At 33.7% G+C, this 19,537-nt stretch overlaps 3 protein-coding genes across 3 annotated transcripts; all 3 read right to left on the bottom strand.

The window, feature by feature from the left end:
• Window positions 1-327: 327 nt before the first annotated feature.
• LOC122602813 (phenylalanine ammonia-lyase-like) lies at window positions 328-3,970 on the bottom strand. The gene is made up of 2 exons (XM_043775411.1): window positions 3,474-3,970; window positions 328-2,282 (listed from the first exon to the last, which is right to left on the bottom strand). Exons 1-2 carry the CDS (start codon window positions 3,863-3,865, stop codon window positions 533-535), a joined length of 2,142 nt encoding a protein of 713 aa, XP_043631346.1. The 5' UTR covers window positions 3,866-3,970; the 3' UTR covers window positions 328-532.
• A 4,058-nt stretch (window positions 3,971-8,028) lies between these two features.
• On the bottom strand, window positions 8,029-10,138 carry LOC122602815 (phenylalanine ammonia-lyase-like). The gene is given in 3 exon segments (XM_043775413.1): window positions 8,029-9,302; window positions 9,305-9,888; window positions 10,014-10,138. Coding segments are annotated over 3 exon segments (1,848 nt in total). The 5' UTR covers window positions 10,124-10,138; the 3' UTR covers window positions 8,029-8,148.
• A 397-nt stretch (window positions 10,139-10,535) lies between these two features.
• Window positions 10,536-14,382, bottom strand: LOC122602814 (phenylalanine ammonia-lyase-like). The gene is made up of 2 exons (XM_043775412.1): window positions 13,776-14,382; window positions 10,536-12,452 (listed from the first exon to the last, which is right to left on the bottom strand). Exons 1-2 carry the CDS (start codon window positions 14,159-14,161, stop codon window positions 10,703-10,705), a joined length of 2,136 nt encoding a protein of 711 aa, XP_043631347.1. The 5' UTR covers window positions 14,162-14,382; the 3' UTR covers window positions 10,536-10,702.
• Between the last annotated feature and the right edge of the window lie 5,155 nt (window positions 14,383-19,537).

The raw sequence follows: 19,537 nt of genomic DNA, 5'->3' as shown, positions 1-19,537 counted from the left end.
CTTTGTTCGGACTTTTATTTTTTTAAAGATTATTTCTGTATGCATCACTTAGATATATATGGTCTGCCTTTCAATCACAGTCTGTATCTAAATAAGAATAAAAGTTTAGGTTTAATCCATAAGGATTATGTGAAGAAATCTTTGATATATGCTGCTGAAATCAACTAACTTTCATGAGTAAATCCGTAATTTAGGCGACCTAGTTTTGAATAGCAAATTATATCTAGAAAAGAAGCCAAAATAGCATTAAGAACTTTTATGACCAAAGGCAGAATCACACTGGGCAGTAACTACTAAATTCAAGATAGTTCATAGGAAATACGATGATTTAATAAACATAAGTTCATATTTAAATTAATAATAAATGAAATGAAACATTCACTAAAACTTTCAAATGTTAAACCTGTAGCTCCTCTACCTTTCATAAATGCTAAAAGTATCATTCAAATTATGAAGAAACAGGACACACTATCAAGAAGGGACTTAATAAAGGAACTTGAATAAACGACAGACTCGGACGAGTTTAATAAACCTAAGAAATTGGAAGTGGAACACCATTCCAGCCTTCAAGACACTCCAACAATGGATCGATTATTTTCCCTTTGCATATTGCTGTAAAAACTTTGTCGAATTCCTCTCCCGGTGAAGTAACCTTCTCCCCTGTCAAATACTCTGCTCCCAGTCCTTCCCTCACGAACCTATACAATGGGTAGGACCTGCAAGCCTCAATCCTGTTTGGGATAGTCAGACTATCGTTCTCAAAGGCGCTTCTTACACTATCCACCTCCTTTGGTAACACGGTTTTTATTTCATTTTCAAAAGCTCCAATCTTTTGGAAGATTGAAGAGCCTGCATCTTTCTCATTCTCTCCATTGTCTAATGCATGGTCAACAAGGACTTGTCTAAGCTTTTGCATTAATGGATATGTGGCTAGGCAAGGGTCGTCAATGTATGCAAAGACATATTCTCTGTCCACTACTCGAAGCAAGTCTTTTTCGCAGAATCTGGAAGGGTGGAGCTCACCATTTACACCCGTAGTTAGGACCTTTTTGGCTGCATGGCTAACGGTATTCTTAACAACGGCTTTCAAGTTCTCCTCTAAGTGTCGGAGATCGATGGCTTGGCATAGACCCACCAAGTATGTAGAAGACATGAGCTTTAAGATGTCAACAGCTTCAGCTGTTTTCCTTGCAGAAATCAATCCTAGAGAGTTCACGTCTTGATTGTGTTGTTCAGCACTTTGGACATGGTTAGTGACTGGATTCGCTAGAAACTGGAGTTCTGAGCAATATGAGGCCATTGCGATCTCTCCGCCTTTGAACCCATAGTCCAAGCTAGGATTCCGGCCACCTGAGAGATTTGAGGGCAATCCGTTGTTGTAAAAGTCATTCACAAGCTCAGAGAATTGGGCAAACATGAGTTTCCCAATTGCAGCGATGGCCAAACGTGTGTTATCCATGGAGACACCAATTGGGGTTCCTTGGAAGTTACCACCATGTATAGCCTTGTTCCTTAAGACATCAATCAAAGGGTTGTCATTGACAGAATTGATCTCTCTTTCAATCATTTTAGTTGATGACCGGATGACCTCAATTTGTGGACCTAGCCATTGGGGTGATGTCCTTAGAGCATAACGGTCCTGTTTTGGCTTCTGCAAAGGGTCCATTTCATGAACCTTTTGTGCAGCCTTAACATAATCACTTCCATCTAAAATGTACTCCATAATAGCTGCAGCCTCAATCTGCCCTGGATGATGCTTTAGTTTGTGTGTCAAGTGGTCAGTAAACTCGGGCTTCCCCTGCATAACCTCTGCAAAAATGGCAGACAAGACTTCTGATAACAATGCAAGCACATTTGCCTCAAAAAGGACCGTAGAAGCCATGCCTGATCCTACTGCAGTACCATTAACAAGTGCTAGACCTTCTTTAGGTTGTAGCTCAAAGAACCCACCATCAACACCAGCTACGTTAAAAGCCTTTTCGGCATTGAGAATTTGTCCATTCGGTCCCATGGCTTTGGAGTTGGGACGGCCTGTGAGAAGTCCAGCAATGTAGGACAACGGTACCAGATCTCCCGAAGCAGTAATGGTCCCACGAAGGGGCAAACAAGGGGTGACATTGGCGTTGAGAAGCTTGGTGACAGCTTCCAAGATCTCGAAACGGATGCCAGAGTACCCTTGGAGAAGGGTATTGATTCTTACTAGCATAGCAGCTCTTGTTGCTGAATGTGGAAGTGTGTGGCTTGATTCAGTGCCATGCCCAAAGATTCCGGAATTCAAAAACCTGCCGAAAGAAACATTACATGCCCCTTTTAGTTTCTTTTTTTCTTTTTATATAGTAGTGACAACAATTTTCATCATAAATCATGTTACAGTAATTCATACCATAAAAGTTGCAGTCAATACCAACCCAACCAAAAGCAAAGATAGTAATTCATACTCATAATTATAGTTGTAGTTATCATAATAGTACATTCACACAGATTAAATTATATAGGTCACCTTTGGTTACTATCGCAACAAACTAACTAGAAGTTGAAAGGCATTAATAATGGATGAATGAATCTGATCTATTGGACATAACAGGAGATACTATTTTTGGAAATGTTAACTGTAGTAAAAGTTGTACTTAATAATAGTAGAATAAGATATCTTATCTTAACATTAAATTAAGAAAAGTTAATGCGGTGGGCCCATATCTCAATAAAATAGGACAAAGGTGATAAATGAAATCATGTGAGACACCGTTTCAACTTCCAAGACCGCTAATTTTCACATCCACTCTTTCTTCCTGGTTGGTAGGTGTCAAAAAACCAACCCACCCACATAGGTCATGCCAGTTTAATACAGTATACACTACTCTTTTTTTTTGGAATGCCAGTTTAATACTACTACTACTACCGCTCCTGTTTATCGTTTCACTTGTTTTGTAAAATTATAAATCATAAATATAAATATAAAATTACATGAACCATGTTTATGTAAATAATTAATAACACGGCTGCGCAATGCGGTGGTTGTCCTAGCAGCCACGACTGTCAGTGGTGGACTAGTGTAGACAAAATTAATATAAAAGTAATTGATTCAAATGGTTAATGAAAATATTAGGATCGATAGTGTAATTATTAACGGGTAGTTTATGTGAAAATATTTGTAAAGGGTGGTAAGGGAAGATATATTAGTACTTCCAAAAATAACGTGTTATTGGTTAGTCTTCTAAAACTAGCATAAGGAAACTACTGTATTAAGAAACAAAATACTTCCATAAGAGAAGTTTTCTTTTCGAGTTTATTTCTATTTTTAAACAAACTTTCACTTGATATAAAACTCAAAACTATGTTTCCATCCAAAGAAAAAAAACCCATTCCAAAAAGCATAATTTATATTTAAACTTGCCATAATTAGGTTGTCTACATTTACACAAAGTAAACATAAAAGAAATGTAATGTAAAATATTATGTATGTATATAGTTACCTGATGAGTTCCTTTTGAAGAGCACCACCTTGGTTAGTCCTGCGGTGAGAAGTGGCACCAAAGCCAGTAGTAACACCATAACTATCAGTCCCTTTATTCATGCTCTCCATCACCCAATCACTACTAGCCTTCACTCCAGCCCTGGCTGACTCAGACAGCTCCACTTTCACTTGATCACTAGCCGCGATCCCAGCCACTTGAGACACGGTCAGTGTCTCACCACCCAACTTCACCAATGGCTTCCTAAACTCAGCCACCATTCTTTTGACCTCATCAAGATGACTCCCTGTCAAAGCCTCTGCAGCCACACCCCAGCTCAATGGATCACCCTTCACACATAACACGTCACTGACACCATTTTGTTGCACATTTTCAACTGTTAGACTCCCCATTTTCCTTGGAACAACAAAAAAAAAGACACAAATATTTGTTTGTTATTTGTTTTTGTGTAAAGAAAGAAAGAGAGAATAGCAAGGAAAAAGGATCGGAATGGTTTTGCTGAGTGTAAGGGGTATGTGTCTTATATAGATAAATTTTAGGGAAAGTCAATATGTTAGTTGTTGTAATAATTTTTTGTATATCTTCTTCTTTTTAAATAAATATGCATATACATATATGTGCATATCTTTGGTGCATACATTATTGTGGTAGGTAGGAATAGTAAAAGAATTTATTGACTTATAAAGTATAAGCCGTCTATGTTGATATTAACCAGCGGTCGTCGATGCATTCAGACGTGGACTTGTTAAGCAACACCAGTACACACCACTTGGTTTAAAAAACAAACTTATAATACATACAAATATATTTTTATATGTAAACCAAGTAATTATATGTACATAAAGTTTGTAACGTGTTGGACTTATTGTAGACAAATGGGTCATCTTTAAAACGTGACTTATAATGTCTCGTAGACGAAAGGGAAAAATGTGAATAATAATGTAGTTTTGTTTGTTTATATGTGGTGATTCCTCACTAGTTCTTTTATATGTTTCTTTTTTGATTTAGTTTGTATTGGATATTGCATGATATTATTTGACATATGATTGAGCATTTGAGCTCTTCATCAATGACTATGTATCAATTTTGACCATCTTCACTGATTTATTATATATGTATTTTGTGATGTAATGTGAACACCAACATATATTAATCTCCTAGTCTTAATACCCATACGGTAACTGTGTGTATTGTATCATAAAGAAATTCGAATATGTCTCATAAATGATTTGTTAGTATGAAATAAATTGTGGTTAAACTAAACCGATTATCGAAGTTAAGTTATAATATAAATATAATATGTGTTTAGTTAAAGTTTTAGATTTATCTTAAAATTTAAAAATCACATCAAAATCGGAAATTGTAAGCATAGAGGCTGACGGCAAATACCCTTGTGATTTCGATTCGTAAACTCCATTTTTTGAAGTTTTTATGTTATTAACTTATTATTATAAGTAATAAAAGTTGAAGAATTGAGAAAGAAAAAGATACAACTTTATTATTGAGAAAACAATCAATCGAATAAGGTTATAATGTGTTTTGTATTTAAAATCTAAGAGTTAGACTTTAATTCTAAGTCTAATAAGAAAATTGAAAAAATATATAATTAAAAAAGTTAATTTAAAAAAATAGATAAATTAAAAGGACACGTATCGATCAAGAATTACGCCACGTGTCGTTTAAGAAGATCTCAATCATGTTTTAGTTTATTGGTAGATTTGTATAAAAAATTATCATATATCAAAACTGTTTTACTTTTAACGAATCAATGTCAAACATATATACAAAAGTCGTAGAGATATAATTTGATACCTAAAAAGATGGACGAAAGCATACCATTTAATAGTTACAAATTAGATTCATATTAGGTAACAAATATATTTATAATAATTAAAAATAGTTTTAATTATTAAAAAAGATTTGTAAAAATTAGTTTTCTTAATAAAATTAAAAGGACACATATTGCTTAAATATTGTGTCACGTGTCGATCAAAAGAAGTCTTAATCCTGTTTTAGTTTATTAGTAGATACATTATAATTATAATTATATAGTTGACGAGGTTCATATATATAATAATCATCTTTATTATCTTTTACTTATTTTTTATTGTGCAACTTTTTTTTGCATCAACTTATTTTTTATGGAAATTATGTGACACAATAAATATATTCCAATATATATATATATATATGGGTTGGGTATTGTAAAACAAGTATTAAAGTAAAACAAATAAGAAAAGATTTTGACCCTTAGATCATAGTTAAGTTGATGCACGAAGATTCACGAAGCAAATGATGTATGATGATTTTTATTATGCACCATGATTATCACTGAAAAAAACATATTATTTTATTTGTTTTACTTTAATAGTTGTTTTACTTTACCTAAAACTTATATATATATATAAATTTGATACACTCTTCTTTTTTATTTTTATATACACTAACATAGCATCCCCACTCTAAACCTAAGCAAAGATTGCCGAGATACTTAACAAGTATTAAAGTAAAACAAATAAGAAAAGATTTTGACCCTTGAATCATGGTTAAATTGATGCACGAAGATTCACGAAGTAATTGATGTACGATGATTTTTATGATGCACCATGGTTATCATTGAAGAAAAACTTATTGTTTTATTTGTTTTACTTTAAAAGTTGTTATATATATATATATATATATATATATTTGATGTACTCTTCTTTTTTATTTTATATACACAAACATAGCATCCCCACTCTAAACCTAAGCAAAGATTGCCAAGATACTTGGCATATATAGGAATCAAATAGGCATTAGCTCGTAAACAATTGCAAAACATAGATGTTTCCACCCTATTTTGGTAAAAGTTATATATATGTTGATATATAGCATTTTATTTCTTTTTTACATTGATTATAACAATAAACATTTTCAAACAAGATATGCCTATATGTCCACATGATAATTGCATAAAGACGATGGGCAGCAATATAGATACTATAAGATCTATACTAAAAATCGAAGTAAACAGGCAATTGAGAAAATAAAATAAATATTTGCACCGTGAATACATGATAACGTTGACAGAAACATAAGCGGTGCGGCACACATTTATGCATAGACAAATAGCTCGATGTGTGTAACGAGTCTAATTTAATGTAGTATATATCGTACTTGATTCAATTTAATGTATAGACAGGTTTAGGATTGAGATGACAATGGCGTACTGTATTTAGATTTAGTGGAGCTAGTCATATTTATATTTGTATCTATATGAAATCAAATTCTAATTTTTTGAAAGAAATAAATAGTTCATCAACATTTGAGCATTTTACAAGGAAAAAATATAAGTTTTAATAAAATCAAAACATATCTTGGTTCATTGCTTTGATGAAGGAATTACTCGTACTTTTTATGCGATGTTGACAATATTGTTGCTCTGTTTAGTAGGGATGAGCAAAAACCGAACCGGAAAATCAAAAACCGAAAAAACCCGAAAAAACCGAAAACCGAACAAAATCCATTGGTTTGGTTTTTGTTTTCTAAAAACCGAACGGATCGGTTTGGGTTTCGGTTTCATATGCTAAAAAACTGATCAAAAACCGAACCGAACCGAATCAAATCAATTATATATTAATTATTTAATATTTATATCATATTACATTTATATTTATTACTTATAATTTGTAAATATGTAAATATATATTTAAACTTTTTGTCTTTTTAGTACAAATCTATATAAATTGTATGTTTTAGATGAAAACGTACAAGAAAATTAATTCGTTTTATAAAAGTTATATCAATTGTAACACCTAAAAAATATAATTAGTCGATAAAACACATCTTTATATTTTAATTTCTATATCATAGTTTTTTTTGTTAACTGAAAATTAAAATTATAACATAATAAACAAAAAAGTTTTAAAAAAAATTTATAATAAAAACCGAACAAAAACCGAAACCGATCCAAATCAAACCAAAACACCGACAAACCAAACCGAACAAAAACCAAATCCAATGGATTGGGTTTTCTAAAACCGAATGGATTGGTTATGGTTTCGGTTTTAGCCAAAAACCGAACCAAACCGATCCATACTCACCCCTACTGTTTAGTATAGGGTAGTTTTGGACGTTTTAATTCATGTATATATATTAAGTACTCTAATGATTTGTTATCATGCTATGTGAGGTATAATAGAAAAGAAAAAAAAAAGTGTTTGGAAGACTAATTATATTGTAAATACTCCTACGCCTTGACGTCAGGTTTTTTTCAGCCCATTGGTTAGACATGAACCATTTATATGTGCTCAGTCGGCTAGTTTTAGGTGTTGCCTAATAGCAAACTTGTTTTTGTGAAAGTTTTGAACGTCGGCTTTATCTTCGACTCGTTCTCAGTTTTCAACATCAGACCCAATCTCGTGTCCTCTTTAATCGACGGATGGAGAAAGAGAATTATCGAAAACGTGAAAGAGAATTAATGGGTAGGTCAGGGTCTTAAACAATATGCTCCTTGTCCTATAAATTCACTGATAAATACATATTATACATAGTAAAAGTCTTCAAATACCTCTGTAATAAATAAGTACAAATTTAAACCAGGAGTTTCAACTTAACCAATGCTTATAAACGAATTCAAAAAAGGTGAACAAAGAACCAATAAAAACTTTCAAACACATAATAAAATGAAGTTGTTCTAAGAGATAGGAAGAGGAACACCATCCCAGCCTTGAACACACTCCAACAATGGATCAATAATCTGGCCTTGGCACATTGCTGTAAACACCTTATCGAATTCCTCGCCTGGTGAAGTCACCTTCTCACCTGTCAAAAACCCGGCTCCAAGCTCCTCTCTAACAAACCTATATAGTGGGTATGATCTGCAAGCTTTTATCCTGTTTGGGATTGCCAATGTATCATCTTCATATGCCACTCTTACACTCTCGACTCGTTTGGGCAAAATGGCTTTAAGTTCGTCTTCGAAAGCACCAATCTTTTGGAAGATTGAAGTGCTTGTGTTCTTCTCACTTTCACCATTATTTAAAGCGTGGTCGACAAGGACTTGTCTAAGCTTTTGAATCAATGGAAATGTGGCTAGGCAAGGGTCATCAATATATGCAAAGACGTACTCTCTGTCAATTACTTGAAGCAAGTCTTTTTCGCAGAATTTTGATGGGTGGAGCTCGCCATTGACACCTGTAGTTAGAACCTTTTTGGCCACTTGGCTCACGGTGCTCTTTACAGCTGACTTCATGTTTTCTTCTAGATGCCTCAAGTCAACGGATTGGCACAAAGCTACCAAGTAGGTTGATGACATGAGCTTTAAGATTTCAACTGCTTCGGCTGTTTTTCTTGCTGAAATCAATCCCAAAGAGTTTACATCTTGGTTGTGTTGTTCAGCACTTTGGACATGGTGGTTGGCAAGAAACTGGAGTTCCGAACAGTATGAAGCCATAGCGATTTCACCTCCTTTGAAACCGTAATCCAAGCTGGGGTTACGTCCTCCAGAAAGATTGGAAGGTAACCCGTTGCTGTAAAAGTCATTTACAAGCTCAGAGAATTGAGCAAACATTAATTTTCCTATTGCAGCAATAGCCAAACGCGTGTTATCCATAGAAACACCAATTGGTGTTCCTTGAAAGTTACCACCATGTATAGCCTTGTTTCTTGAGACATCAATCAAAGGGTTGTCATTAACCGAGTTGATCTCTCTTTCGATCATTTTAGTAGATGACCGGATGACCTCAATTAGTGGACTGAGCCAATGAGGTGAGGTTCTTAGAGCATAACGGTCCTGTTTAGGCTTCTGCAAAGGGTCCATTTCGTGGACCTTTTGGGCAGCCTTAACTAATTACTTCCATCTAAAATGTACTCCATGATAGCTGCAGCCTCAATCTGGCCTGGGTGGTGCTTCAGTTTGTGTGTCAAGTGGTCAGTAAACTCGGGTTTCCCCTGCATAACCTCTGCAAAAATGGCTGACAAGACTTCTGATAACAATGCAAGTACATTGGCTTCAAAGAGAACCATGGAGGCCATGCCGGATCCTACTGCAGTACCATTAACAAGTGCTAGACCTTCTTTGGGCTGTAGCTCAAAGAACCCACCTTCCACACCGGCTAGCTTGAATGCCTTTTCTGCATTTAGGACTTTACCATTGGGACCAACGGCTTTGGAATTGGGGCGGCCGGTAAGAAGTCCAGCAATGTAAGACAATGGGACAAGATCTCCGGAAGCGGTAATGGTCCCACGAAGAGGCAAGCATGGGGTGACATTGGTGTTGAGAAACTTGGTGATGGCTTCCAGAATTTCGAAACGGATGCCAGAGTAACCCTGGAGAAGGGTATTGATTCTCACTAGCATGGCAGGTCTTGTTGCCGAGTGCGGAAGTGTGTGGCATGACTCTGTACCATTGCCAAAGATTCCAGCGTTCAAAAACCTGTCAATAAAAGTTTCATGTCACATTTAGTTTACATTTTTCACCAAGTAAAATTGTGATGATTTATTTGTGTTTACTAGAAATTAAAGTGGCTTACATAATTATATATGTAGTTATAAGTTTACCTGATGAGTTCCTTCTGAAGAGCACCACCTTGGTTAGTCCTGCGGTGGGAGGTGGCACCAAAGCCAGTGGTAACACCATAACTATCGGTCCCTTTGTTCATGCTCTCCATAACCCAATCACTACTCGCTTTCACACCAGCTCTTGCTGACTCAGATAGCTCCACTTTCACAATGGAGCTGTCGGGTTTTTTCGGTTTTCCGGTTCGGTTTTCGCTCATCCCTACAACAAAGTATCACTGGTTCCTTGAAGGGAAATGATCTACACCTTTCGGGAAAAAAAAAAATTATTGTTGCCGAGAGGCTACATGTTTTGGCGCAATTTTTAGTGTAAGTTCGAGAATATGCCAAGTTAATTTAAATGCTAGTCAAGTTAGATTTAAACTTCAAGAAATGTTCAAGTTGGTTCATATGCAAGTCAAGTGTTGTATTTTTTTTTTTTTCTCTATGTATTTGAACTTCAGTTTGTAACACAATATGTTCCAATGGTATTTCAGATTTGTAACTACTTGGCCAGATAACCAATACATAATAAAACCTTTTTACCACTTGATAAATTTCAGATACAAATGTGAACCTTAAATTCCAACTTAACCAATAATTATGAATGAATTTAAAAATGATAAACAAAAAAACAAAAAAAGAAAGAAAAAAACTTTAGACATGACAAACAATTACAAACTTAGGTTGTTCTAAGAGATTGGAAGAGGAACACCATCCCAGCCTTGAACACACTCCAACAATGGATCAATAATTTGGCCTTGACACATTGCTGTAAACACCTTATCAAATTCCTCACCAGGTGAAGTCACTTTCTCACCTGTCAAGAACCCGGCTCCAAGCTCCTCCCTAACAAACCTATATAGTGGGTATGATCGGCAAGCTTTAATCCTGTTTGGGATTGCCAATGTATCGTCTTCATATGCCACTCTTACACTCTCGACTTCTTTAGGCAAAATGGCTTTAAGTTCGTCTTCAAAAGCACCAATCTTTTGGAAGATTGAAGTGCTTGTGTTCTTCTCGCTTTCACCATTGTTTAAAGCGTGGTCGACAAGGACTTGTCTAAGCTTTTGCATCAACGGATATGTGGCTAGGCAAGGGTCGTCGATATATGCAAAAACATACTCTCTGTCAACTACTCGAAGCAAGTCCTTTTCGCAGAATCTTGATGGGTGGAGCTCACCGTTGACACCTGTGGTTAGGACCTTTTTGGCCACTTGGCTCACAGCGTTCTTTACAGTTGACTTCATGTTTTCTTCTAAATGCCTTAAGTCAACGGATTGGCATAAAGCTACCAAGTACGTAGAAGACATGAGCTTTAAGATTTCAACTGCTTCAGCTGTTTTCCTTGCTGAAATCAATCCCAAAGAGTTAACATCTTGGTTGTGTTGTTCAGCACTTTGTACATGGTTAGTCACCGGGTTGGCAAGAAATTGAAGTTCGGAACAGTAAGAAGCCATAGCGATTTCACCTCCCTTGAAACCATAATCCAAGCTCGGATTTCTTCCTCCAGAAAGATTTGAAGGTAACCCGTTGTTGTAAAAGTCATTTACAAGCTCAGAGAATTGAGCAAACATGAGTTTTCCTATTGCAGCAATAGCCAGACGTGTGTTATCCATGGAGACACCGATTGGTGTTCCTTGGAAGTTACCACCATGTAAGGCCTTGTTTCTTGAGACATCAATCAAGGGGTTGTCATTTACTGAGTTGATCTCTCTCTCGATCATTTTGGTTGATGATCGGATAACTTCAATTAGTGGACCGAGCCATTGAGGTGAGGTTCTTAGAGCATAACGGTCCTGTTTTGGCTTCTGCAAAGGGTCCATTTCATGAACCTTTTGTGCAGCCTTAACATAATCACTTCCATCTAAAATGTACTCCATGATAGCTGCAGCCTCAATCTGGCCTGGATGATGCTTCAGTTTGTGTGTCAAGTGGTCAGTAAACTCGGGCTTCCCCTGCATAACCTCTGCAAAGATGGCAGACAAGACTTCTGATAACAATGCGAGCACATTTGCCTCGAAAAGGACCATGGACGCCATGCCGGATCCTACTGCAGTACCATTAACAAGTGCTAGACCTTCCTTGGGCTGTAGCTCAAAGAACCCACCTTCCACACCGGCTAACTTGAAGGCCTTTTCAGCATTGAGGATTTCACCGTTGGGACCAACGGCTTTGGAATTGGGGCGGCCGGTAAGTAGTCCGGCAATGTAGGACAATGGGACAAGATCTCCGGAAGCAGTAATGGTCCCACGAAGAGGCAAGCAAGGGGTGACATTGGTGTTGAGGAACTTGGTTATGGCTTCCAAAATCTCGAAACGGATGCCAGAGTAACCCTGGAGAAGGGTGTTGATTCTCACTAGCATGGCAGCTCTTGTTGCTGAGTGTGGAAGTGTGTGGCTTGATTCGGTGCCGTTGCCAAAGATTCCAGCATTTAAAAACCTGAAATATAATTAAAAAGTTTATTAATTAAGATTCTAATTGGCCGGTTTGAATCATAGACAGGGGAGGCCCGCAGGAGCCGCAAACCAGACCTCTGGCCTGACACATGTTTTAAGGGTCACAAAAATGTTTTAAAAAAATTACATGCATATGTGTTATATGATTCATATACTTCTATGTAAATCTCTATACAATTTGTTGATTATCGATGTTATATGGTTTATTTAATAATAAATAAATGATAATTCCAGAGTTTCTAGATCAGGTAAATGGAAAAGATTTTTAAATGAGTAGATATTCAATCTAGCTGACCAAAAATTCATTTTTTAATTAAGAGAAAGTAGCTTGAACTCGTTACCTAACAAGTGGTCACTTAATTAATTAATTGACTTTAATTGAAAATTTAAATGTATATTTAGAATATATATTAAAAAAAAACTTCCTTTATTGGTCAATAGTATGACAATTTCATGAAAAAGTTTGGCGACCAAATTTGATCGTGGCCATAATATTGTATCGGAGGATAGTTAATGTTGATATTTGTTGCTTGCATACTACGGAGTATTACTATTCTTTTACTCCGTATTATTTACTACTCGTAAAATTATTTACTGGTACCTTTATATTCATGAATATCATAAATCTATATATCCGCCAAACACAAAAACTTTAATTTAGATTTTTTTTTTTTTCTTCTCCCTTAAAAGAACAAATCACGATATATAGTAACTTTAACTATATGCACGAAAACATAATAATTCATTTGTAAAGGCCGGTGATACATATATATTTAATTATGGTGTGGTAAGGTACATAATTAACATGGACCATATATAGACATAATATAATTTCGTTTTCTGATCGTTAATAATTCACAAACATTTATTCTTTTTATCAATTACTCGTATGTACGTATCTATTTTTATTAGTAGTACTAGAATTCAGAAACTAAATACAGTACATAATAGCATGTAACACCAAGTCAGCAAGTACAAGAATTCAATCAATAACGAATCTGTATACATATATAAGTTTTGATAATTGGTAATATCTTTACATAAACTTTATAACTGTATTATTGTGTGGGATCACAATAGATTTCCTTTTACATAAGTCAACGACGACTTTTAAAAAACGTACACAGATTTAAAAACATATCATGCTACTCCACTACTGTATTATTTAGTACTAATATTTTAGTAGTATCAATTAAACATATATATAAACTTTTAAATTAAAGTCCTATGATCAAAAAGAAAAGATTTTATAGAGGAGAGTTATATATATATACGGAGTAGTAAAAAAAAAAAAAATTTGTATTACCTGATGAGTTCCTTTTGAAGAGCTCCACCATTCTTGGTCCTGCGGTGAGAAGTGGCACCAAAACCAGTAGTAACACCATAACTATCAGTCCCTTTATTCATGCTCTCCATCACCCAATCACTACTCGCCTTCACTCCAGCCCTGGCTGACTCAGACAGCTCCACTTTCACAACAGAGCTGTCACCGGCAGCCGCGATCCCGGCCACTTGAGACACGGTCAGTGTCTCACCACCCAACTTAACCAATGGCTTTCTAAATTCAGCCACCATTCTTTTGACCTCATCAAGATGACTCCCGGTCAACGCCTCTGCTGCCACTCCCCAGTTCAATGGATCCTTGTTAATGCACAACTCACTTGCCACTCCATTTGCATGCCCGTTTTCCATTTCTCTCTCTCTATATATTTGTAGTATAAAACTTTTTACTTTCTTGATCACACACACACGTACTAATGTCACCCTTTTTTTTTTTACGTGTGTAATATATCTATATATGTAGATGTATGTGTGTGTGTATAATGTATGTAATTATATAGGTGGAATAGGGGGAAAATTGAATGGCTATGAAATGTGTTGAGTGGTGGGTAGCTAAGGGGTGTGGTTTATATAGAAGGAATGTGGTGTGTATATAATTTGTATTTGTATCTATATATATATAAGAGAAAGATGTATATGTTTTGCGAGTAGTAGGTAAGCATAACTGCATAAGGCAATGCAAAGGAAAGTGCTGGTGGTGGGTTGGTTGATAAAATGATCATGGCCGTTGATTTTTGATATTGTTAAAGTCAATGGTTGAGATGAGATTGGGGGCCAATAAGGAAAAGCAAAGATAAGTAGTTGGGTTTGGCCTGCTAGCTATTCAACGCCTGCAGATGTGTAAACAAGAGTGGTAGTTGGTGGGTGTTTTATATGTTTTTCTCATTTTTATTAATGTGTTTAATTATTATATTTAATAAATGGTTTGTGATTTAAGTAGATGCACAAATAATTGGGTGAGACTTTATGTGTTATTTTATTATTATAAACTCTATTCAAACGTATACATACACACATATATCTACTACACATACGTGTCTTTTGTGATCATCTAATTTGAACAAACAATCTAAAAATGATACACTATAACAAACCAAGTTAGGTAGCACAATTTTGTCATTTGGGGTTTACTCTCGATCTCATACATAAACGAGCTATTAAATGATCAATTTATGACGTTATGGTATAGGATTATGAAACTTAACAGTTTTTCGATAGTGTTTCTAATATTAGGTATATATAAATATCTTTGAAAAATTTGAAGGTACATGATATGAATAATAACAATAAAATCAAACTCAAAATGGTAATGGGCGGTTCATATATTGATAACAATTAACACAAGGTCTATATATAGTTCAAGTTGGAACACGCATATTGCCACAACCATCCAATGAGTCAAGTATATGCCCTCATATACTAGATAGACAAACAATTGTAAATTTAGCTTGTTGGTTTGTTAATCTTTTGTCACTGATAAATAGAAATATACAAGACTCGTGTCTATGCGAACATGCGGGGATGATGGTTATGGTAGCAAGTCGCGGTGATTGTTAGTGTCGGCGGCGATTAGTGTAAATTATTGATGTAAATATATTTTTTTTTTGTATAAAGTTAGTTTCAATTCAGACGTGCTGGAAGCAATTTTAACCAGCAAATCGATGGACCTCCGACTCCCTCCTCATGGAAAATACCTTGAGATGAGAAGCCTAAGACTTGAACCTGAGACCTTGGGGAAAACTCACCTTTGAGACCCACATAGTGGATTTAAAAGATACATCTGACCAACCCACCTAAGTGGAGTTGGTTTATTGATGTAAAGATAATTGATGTAAAGTACGTGTTAGTTTAGTTATTTTAGAAGGTATGGGATATTTGTTATAAATTATTTTATTAAAGATATTTTTGTAGGTCATACAAGTATATGTTAAATGTTAAGTATGTTAAATGGTGAAGGGCATTTTAAGTATTATAATTTAAGAAAGGTAAGAGTAATTCATGCTATATATATTAGTATTGATAGAATATCATGTACATATTCTATAATTTATAGAAGAGAAATGATCTTTCAATTCATCCTATATTTTGCATATTGTTCCTTTGTTTTAGAACAACAAATTACAAAAATGCTTATGATGCAACCTAAGACTTAAACTTTGGTTAAAAAATAAAAAAAATAAAACAATAAAAAAAAAAATAAAAATCAGGGTTAAATATCTTAACAATGAGTAATCAACCCTATTGACACTAATCGTCTTACTCACATGATAATAGATTATGTTAAAATGAAAAGTACGTAGCATATAATAAGATTACGGCATGTAAGTGAAAGATGGTGTGTGGTTTTCTAGTCAAAGTCAAAGTTGTGGGTTTATGATTGTAGTGATTCCACGACGACTAATTTGGCATAAGGTGGAGTGAATTTTCTAAGTGACTTCACCTCTTTATCTTTATGCTCAATATCGTTAATTTACATTTTAAACGACTTCATATAAAATTAGCATTAGCATGTACAATGTAACACAATTGACTTGTTCGTAGTCAACAGCAAAAGATGATAGGGTGACTTGTTATGTACTTATGTTTCACGACTTGTTTTATTAATAAGGTTAAGATGATTAACAGGTATGTAAGCTATATATTTAAGACTATTAATATTAATAATTGTTTAAAATAAACGATTGTGATTATAGGTATGAGCGTTTTAAAAATGAGTTGTTGAGATAAGAACTATAAACTTATGGGATATTGAAAATAAGTAATTATAATAGTTTAAATAATAAATATTATCTAACATATATATTAAGAAACCTTAATTTAGAAATAAAAAAATCTAGACCTTTGGATGAAATTCAATATTTAATTAAAACCCTTAGATCAAATTGTTTATGTCATTTGCCTTTTATAAATTTAATTTAATTTAATTCAATATATTTACTTAGATATAAAAAAAAGGCCGAATGTAACCATTATAAAAAAGGAGTAAAATCTTTTGTTGTTTAGGTGCATGTTTTATATATTTTTTTTTCTAATCATATTATTTATTTATTAAAAAATCATTTTTAATTTTATTTTTGATTTCATATTTGTTTTTCTTTTAAATCTTCTTATAGATTAATACTATTAATAAAAATACGCTTTCTTGATTTATTAACAAATAATAATTGTTTCAAAAAACTATATCGATCCATCTTATAACTTTTTTAATATTTGATTTTCTAATAAGTATTAGTAATTATATTTTCAGTTGCTTAATTTGTGTCAAGTAATATTATGATACATCTTTCATCATAGTTTATTTTTCGTATTTGATTTTCTTACAAATAATTAATAACAAAATAGTTTTGTATTGGATTATGGTTTAAATTAACCTTATGTTATGAAGTATAACTATACACTTGATGATATATGATCAAGGTTGAAAAACATAGTTGTTATTGTTTAGAGCTAAGTGCGCCGAAATAGCTCATAGGAGATATTATGACAAACAGTCATTATCGTGATATGAAAAATCTATGAATATTATACATCAACTACACATTAGCATAATAAAGATTACATATTTGCTTCCATATCACTATATACAATATCATGGCAGATCAACTTGTATTCGATAATGACTGACATCGATGCCTTCAAAGAATCTTAGAATATTTGGGTTAAAATTGTCTTGGCTTCAATGAAGCAGATTACATGCTTGTGGATCATAGGCATAAAATCAGTTTCTACAAAACCACTACTATTTGCATATCTAACTATTTTGTGGATACCGTGAATCCTTATAAGTTTTAAACTATACGTAGTTAACTACCTCCATGCATTGGACCAACTGTTTTAGCTTTCAATTCACTATATGTTATAATCTTTAAAAATATAATCATTTGTAATATTACATAAAACTAAAAAACACTTGTCAGGTGGATGAGAAACCGTTGTCAAACTTTAGTCTTTAAAATTATATTTATACTATGGTTGATTTATGAATAAACAACTAGTTTATTTCATGATTCTTATTTTATTTATTAATCTGTCATTTCTAAATAGTTTTTAAGTATTTATTATACATTTTGCTAGCTTTTTACACGTATAAATGTAATTGTTTATACGCTTTTTCGCGTTTCACGCGGGTTATAATCTAGTATTAATAATAAATGTTAAATAAATATATAAGAAAGTTGTAAATTAAACAGATATAAGCTACATGAGTAATTAAATAAAACTAGAAAAACCTTTGAAAATCAAAAGACAAATCATAGTCATACATTTTTTTTCTCTTTTATTCTGTCCCTTTTATTTTTTTTACTTTTTGTCTTTCGATTTTATTTTTTATTTTTAATAAAGTCTCATACTAAATACATAAAATAAAATAATTTGTCCTTTGAGATTTCGCCCAACTGGACATTTAATGCTCCTTACGTCTTTCAGTCAAATGTTGGTCACGGGTTCAAAACCTTTGAAAAGCATATTGGGAAGCCTTTACCAATGAGGTGGAACATGGGGGTTTTCTCTAGCATTAGCTAGTTTCCTCCAGAACAGGTACTGGGACTTCCACCGCCAGTCATGCCTTCGGATTGACTGTGTTGGTGACGTGGTCAATCTCTACCGGACGTCGGACGATGAAGAGGCATGTCGCTGAGTCCAATCACCACTGCCGTTCAAAAAAATAAAATAAAATAATTTGGTTACACTTTAGGGTATTAATATCATAGTTGTCGACTCGACTCGAAAACATGGTTTTTTTACTCGTAACTCGGAACGTGAGTCGACTCGTAAGAATCTGGACATATTTTAAATATTACATAATATAGTATAATTATATATATGTGTGTGTGTGTGTGACGTCTTTAGAGGTAAAATTTAAGTTCATTGTCTTAATAAATTTACCAAAATATTATATATTCAATAGTTTTGAGTCATAAAAGTTAAAATTTATCTCAAAAGTCACAATAAAATGATCAAAACTACATAGATAATACACAAATTAATGTAGCAAAATAAATTTAGTATATAATATATAACAATGGTATCAAATTACAATAATTATAAGTTTACGACTCGTGACTCGGTCCAAGTTTAGACAGTGACTTGTAAGAGTTTGGACAAAAAGGAGTCACCTAACGAGTCGACTCGTTTTGGGTGTAAATCGACTCGACTCGTAAGAGTTTAACAACTATGATTAATATGGGAAATGATATATGAACCACATACTTTGGTCAATTTATTATATTTTAATTAATTCTTTATTAATATAGGAAATCTGATAGGGTGATAAGTTATAAGAGTTGATCGGTGATTTACTTGACAGACTTCGCCCTTAATTGTCATGGTTTCGTCTTGGATTGACGAGGTACGTCCTTTAAAATAAAAAACAACAAAAAAAAATTAGAATGAGTTTTTATTTTTTTGAAATAAAAAAGGAGGAAAAAGAAAATGGAAAAATGCGTAGTTGATTAGTTATGGTTTGCAATAATGAACATGTACATATAAACAACAAGTATAATTAAATCGTAACAATTTATTGCTAGTACTTGTTTTTGGATATTTTTTTTAATTTTTTTGGCAAATAGCGTTTTGTTAGTTGTTTTTATTGTTGTTCTAAAAAACTTGTTTTTGTATGTATTTGAGCTTAAACAAATGATATCATCGTATCGATGTTTATGGAACCGGGGTTGAACAAGAAAAGTGAGTTTGATCCCTTGACCATTTTCTTATTCATTTACAATTGTG

The sequence above is a fragment of the Erigeron canadensis genome, chromosome 6 (assembly GCF_010389155.1).
Source record: "Erigeron canadensis isolate Cc75 chromosome 6, C_canadensis_v1, whole genome shotgun sequence".
Lineage (NCBI taxonomy): Eukaryota > Viridiplantae > Streptophyta > Magnoliopsida > Asterales > Asteraceae > Erigeron > Erigeron canadensis.
Note: the sequence above shows the minus strand (reverse complement) of the source record. Positions and strands in the feature narration are given on the sequence as shown.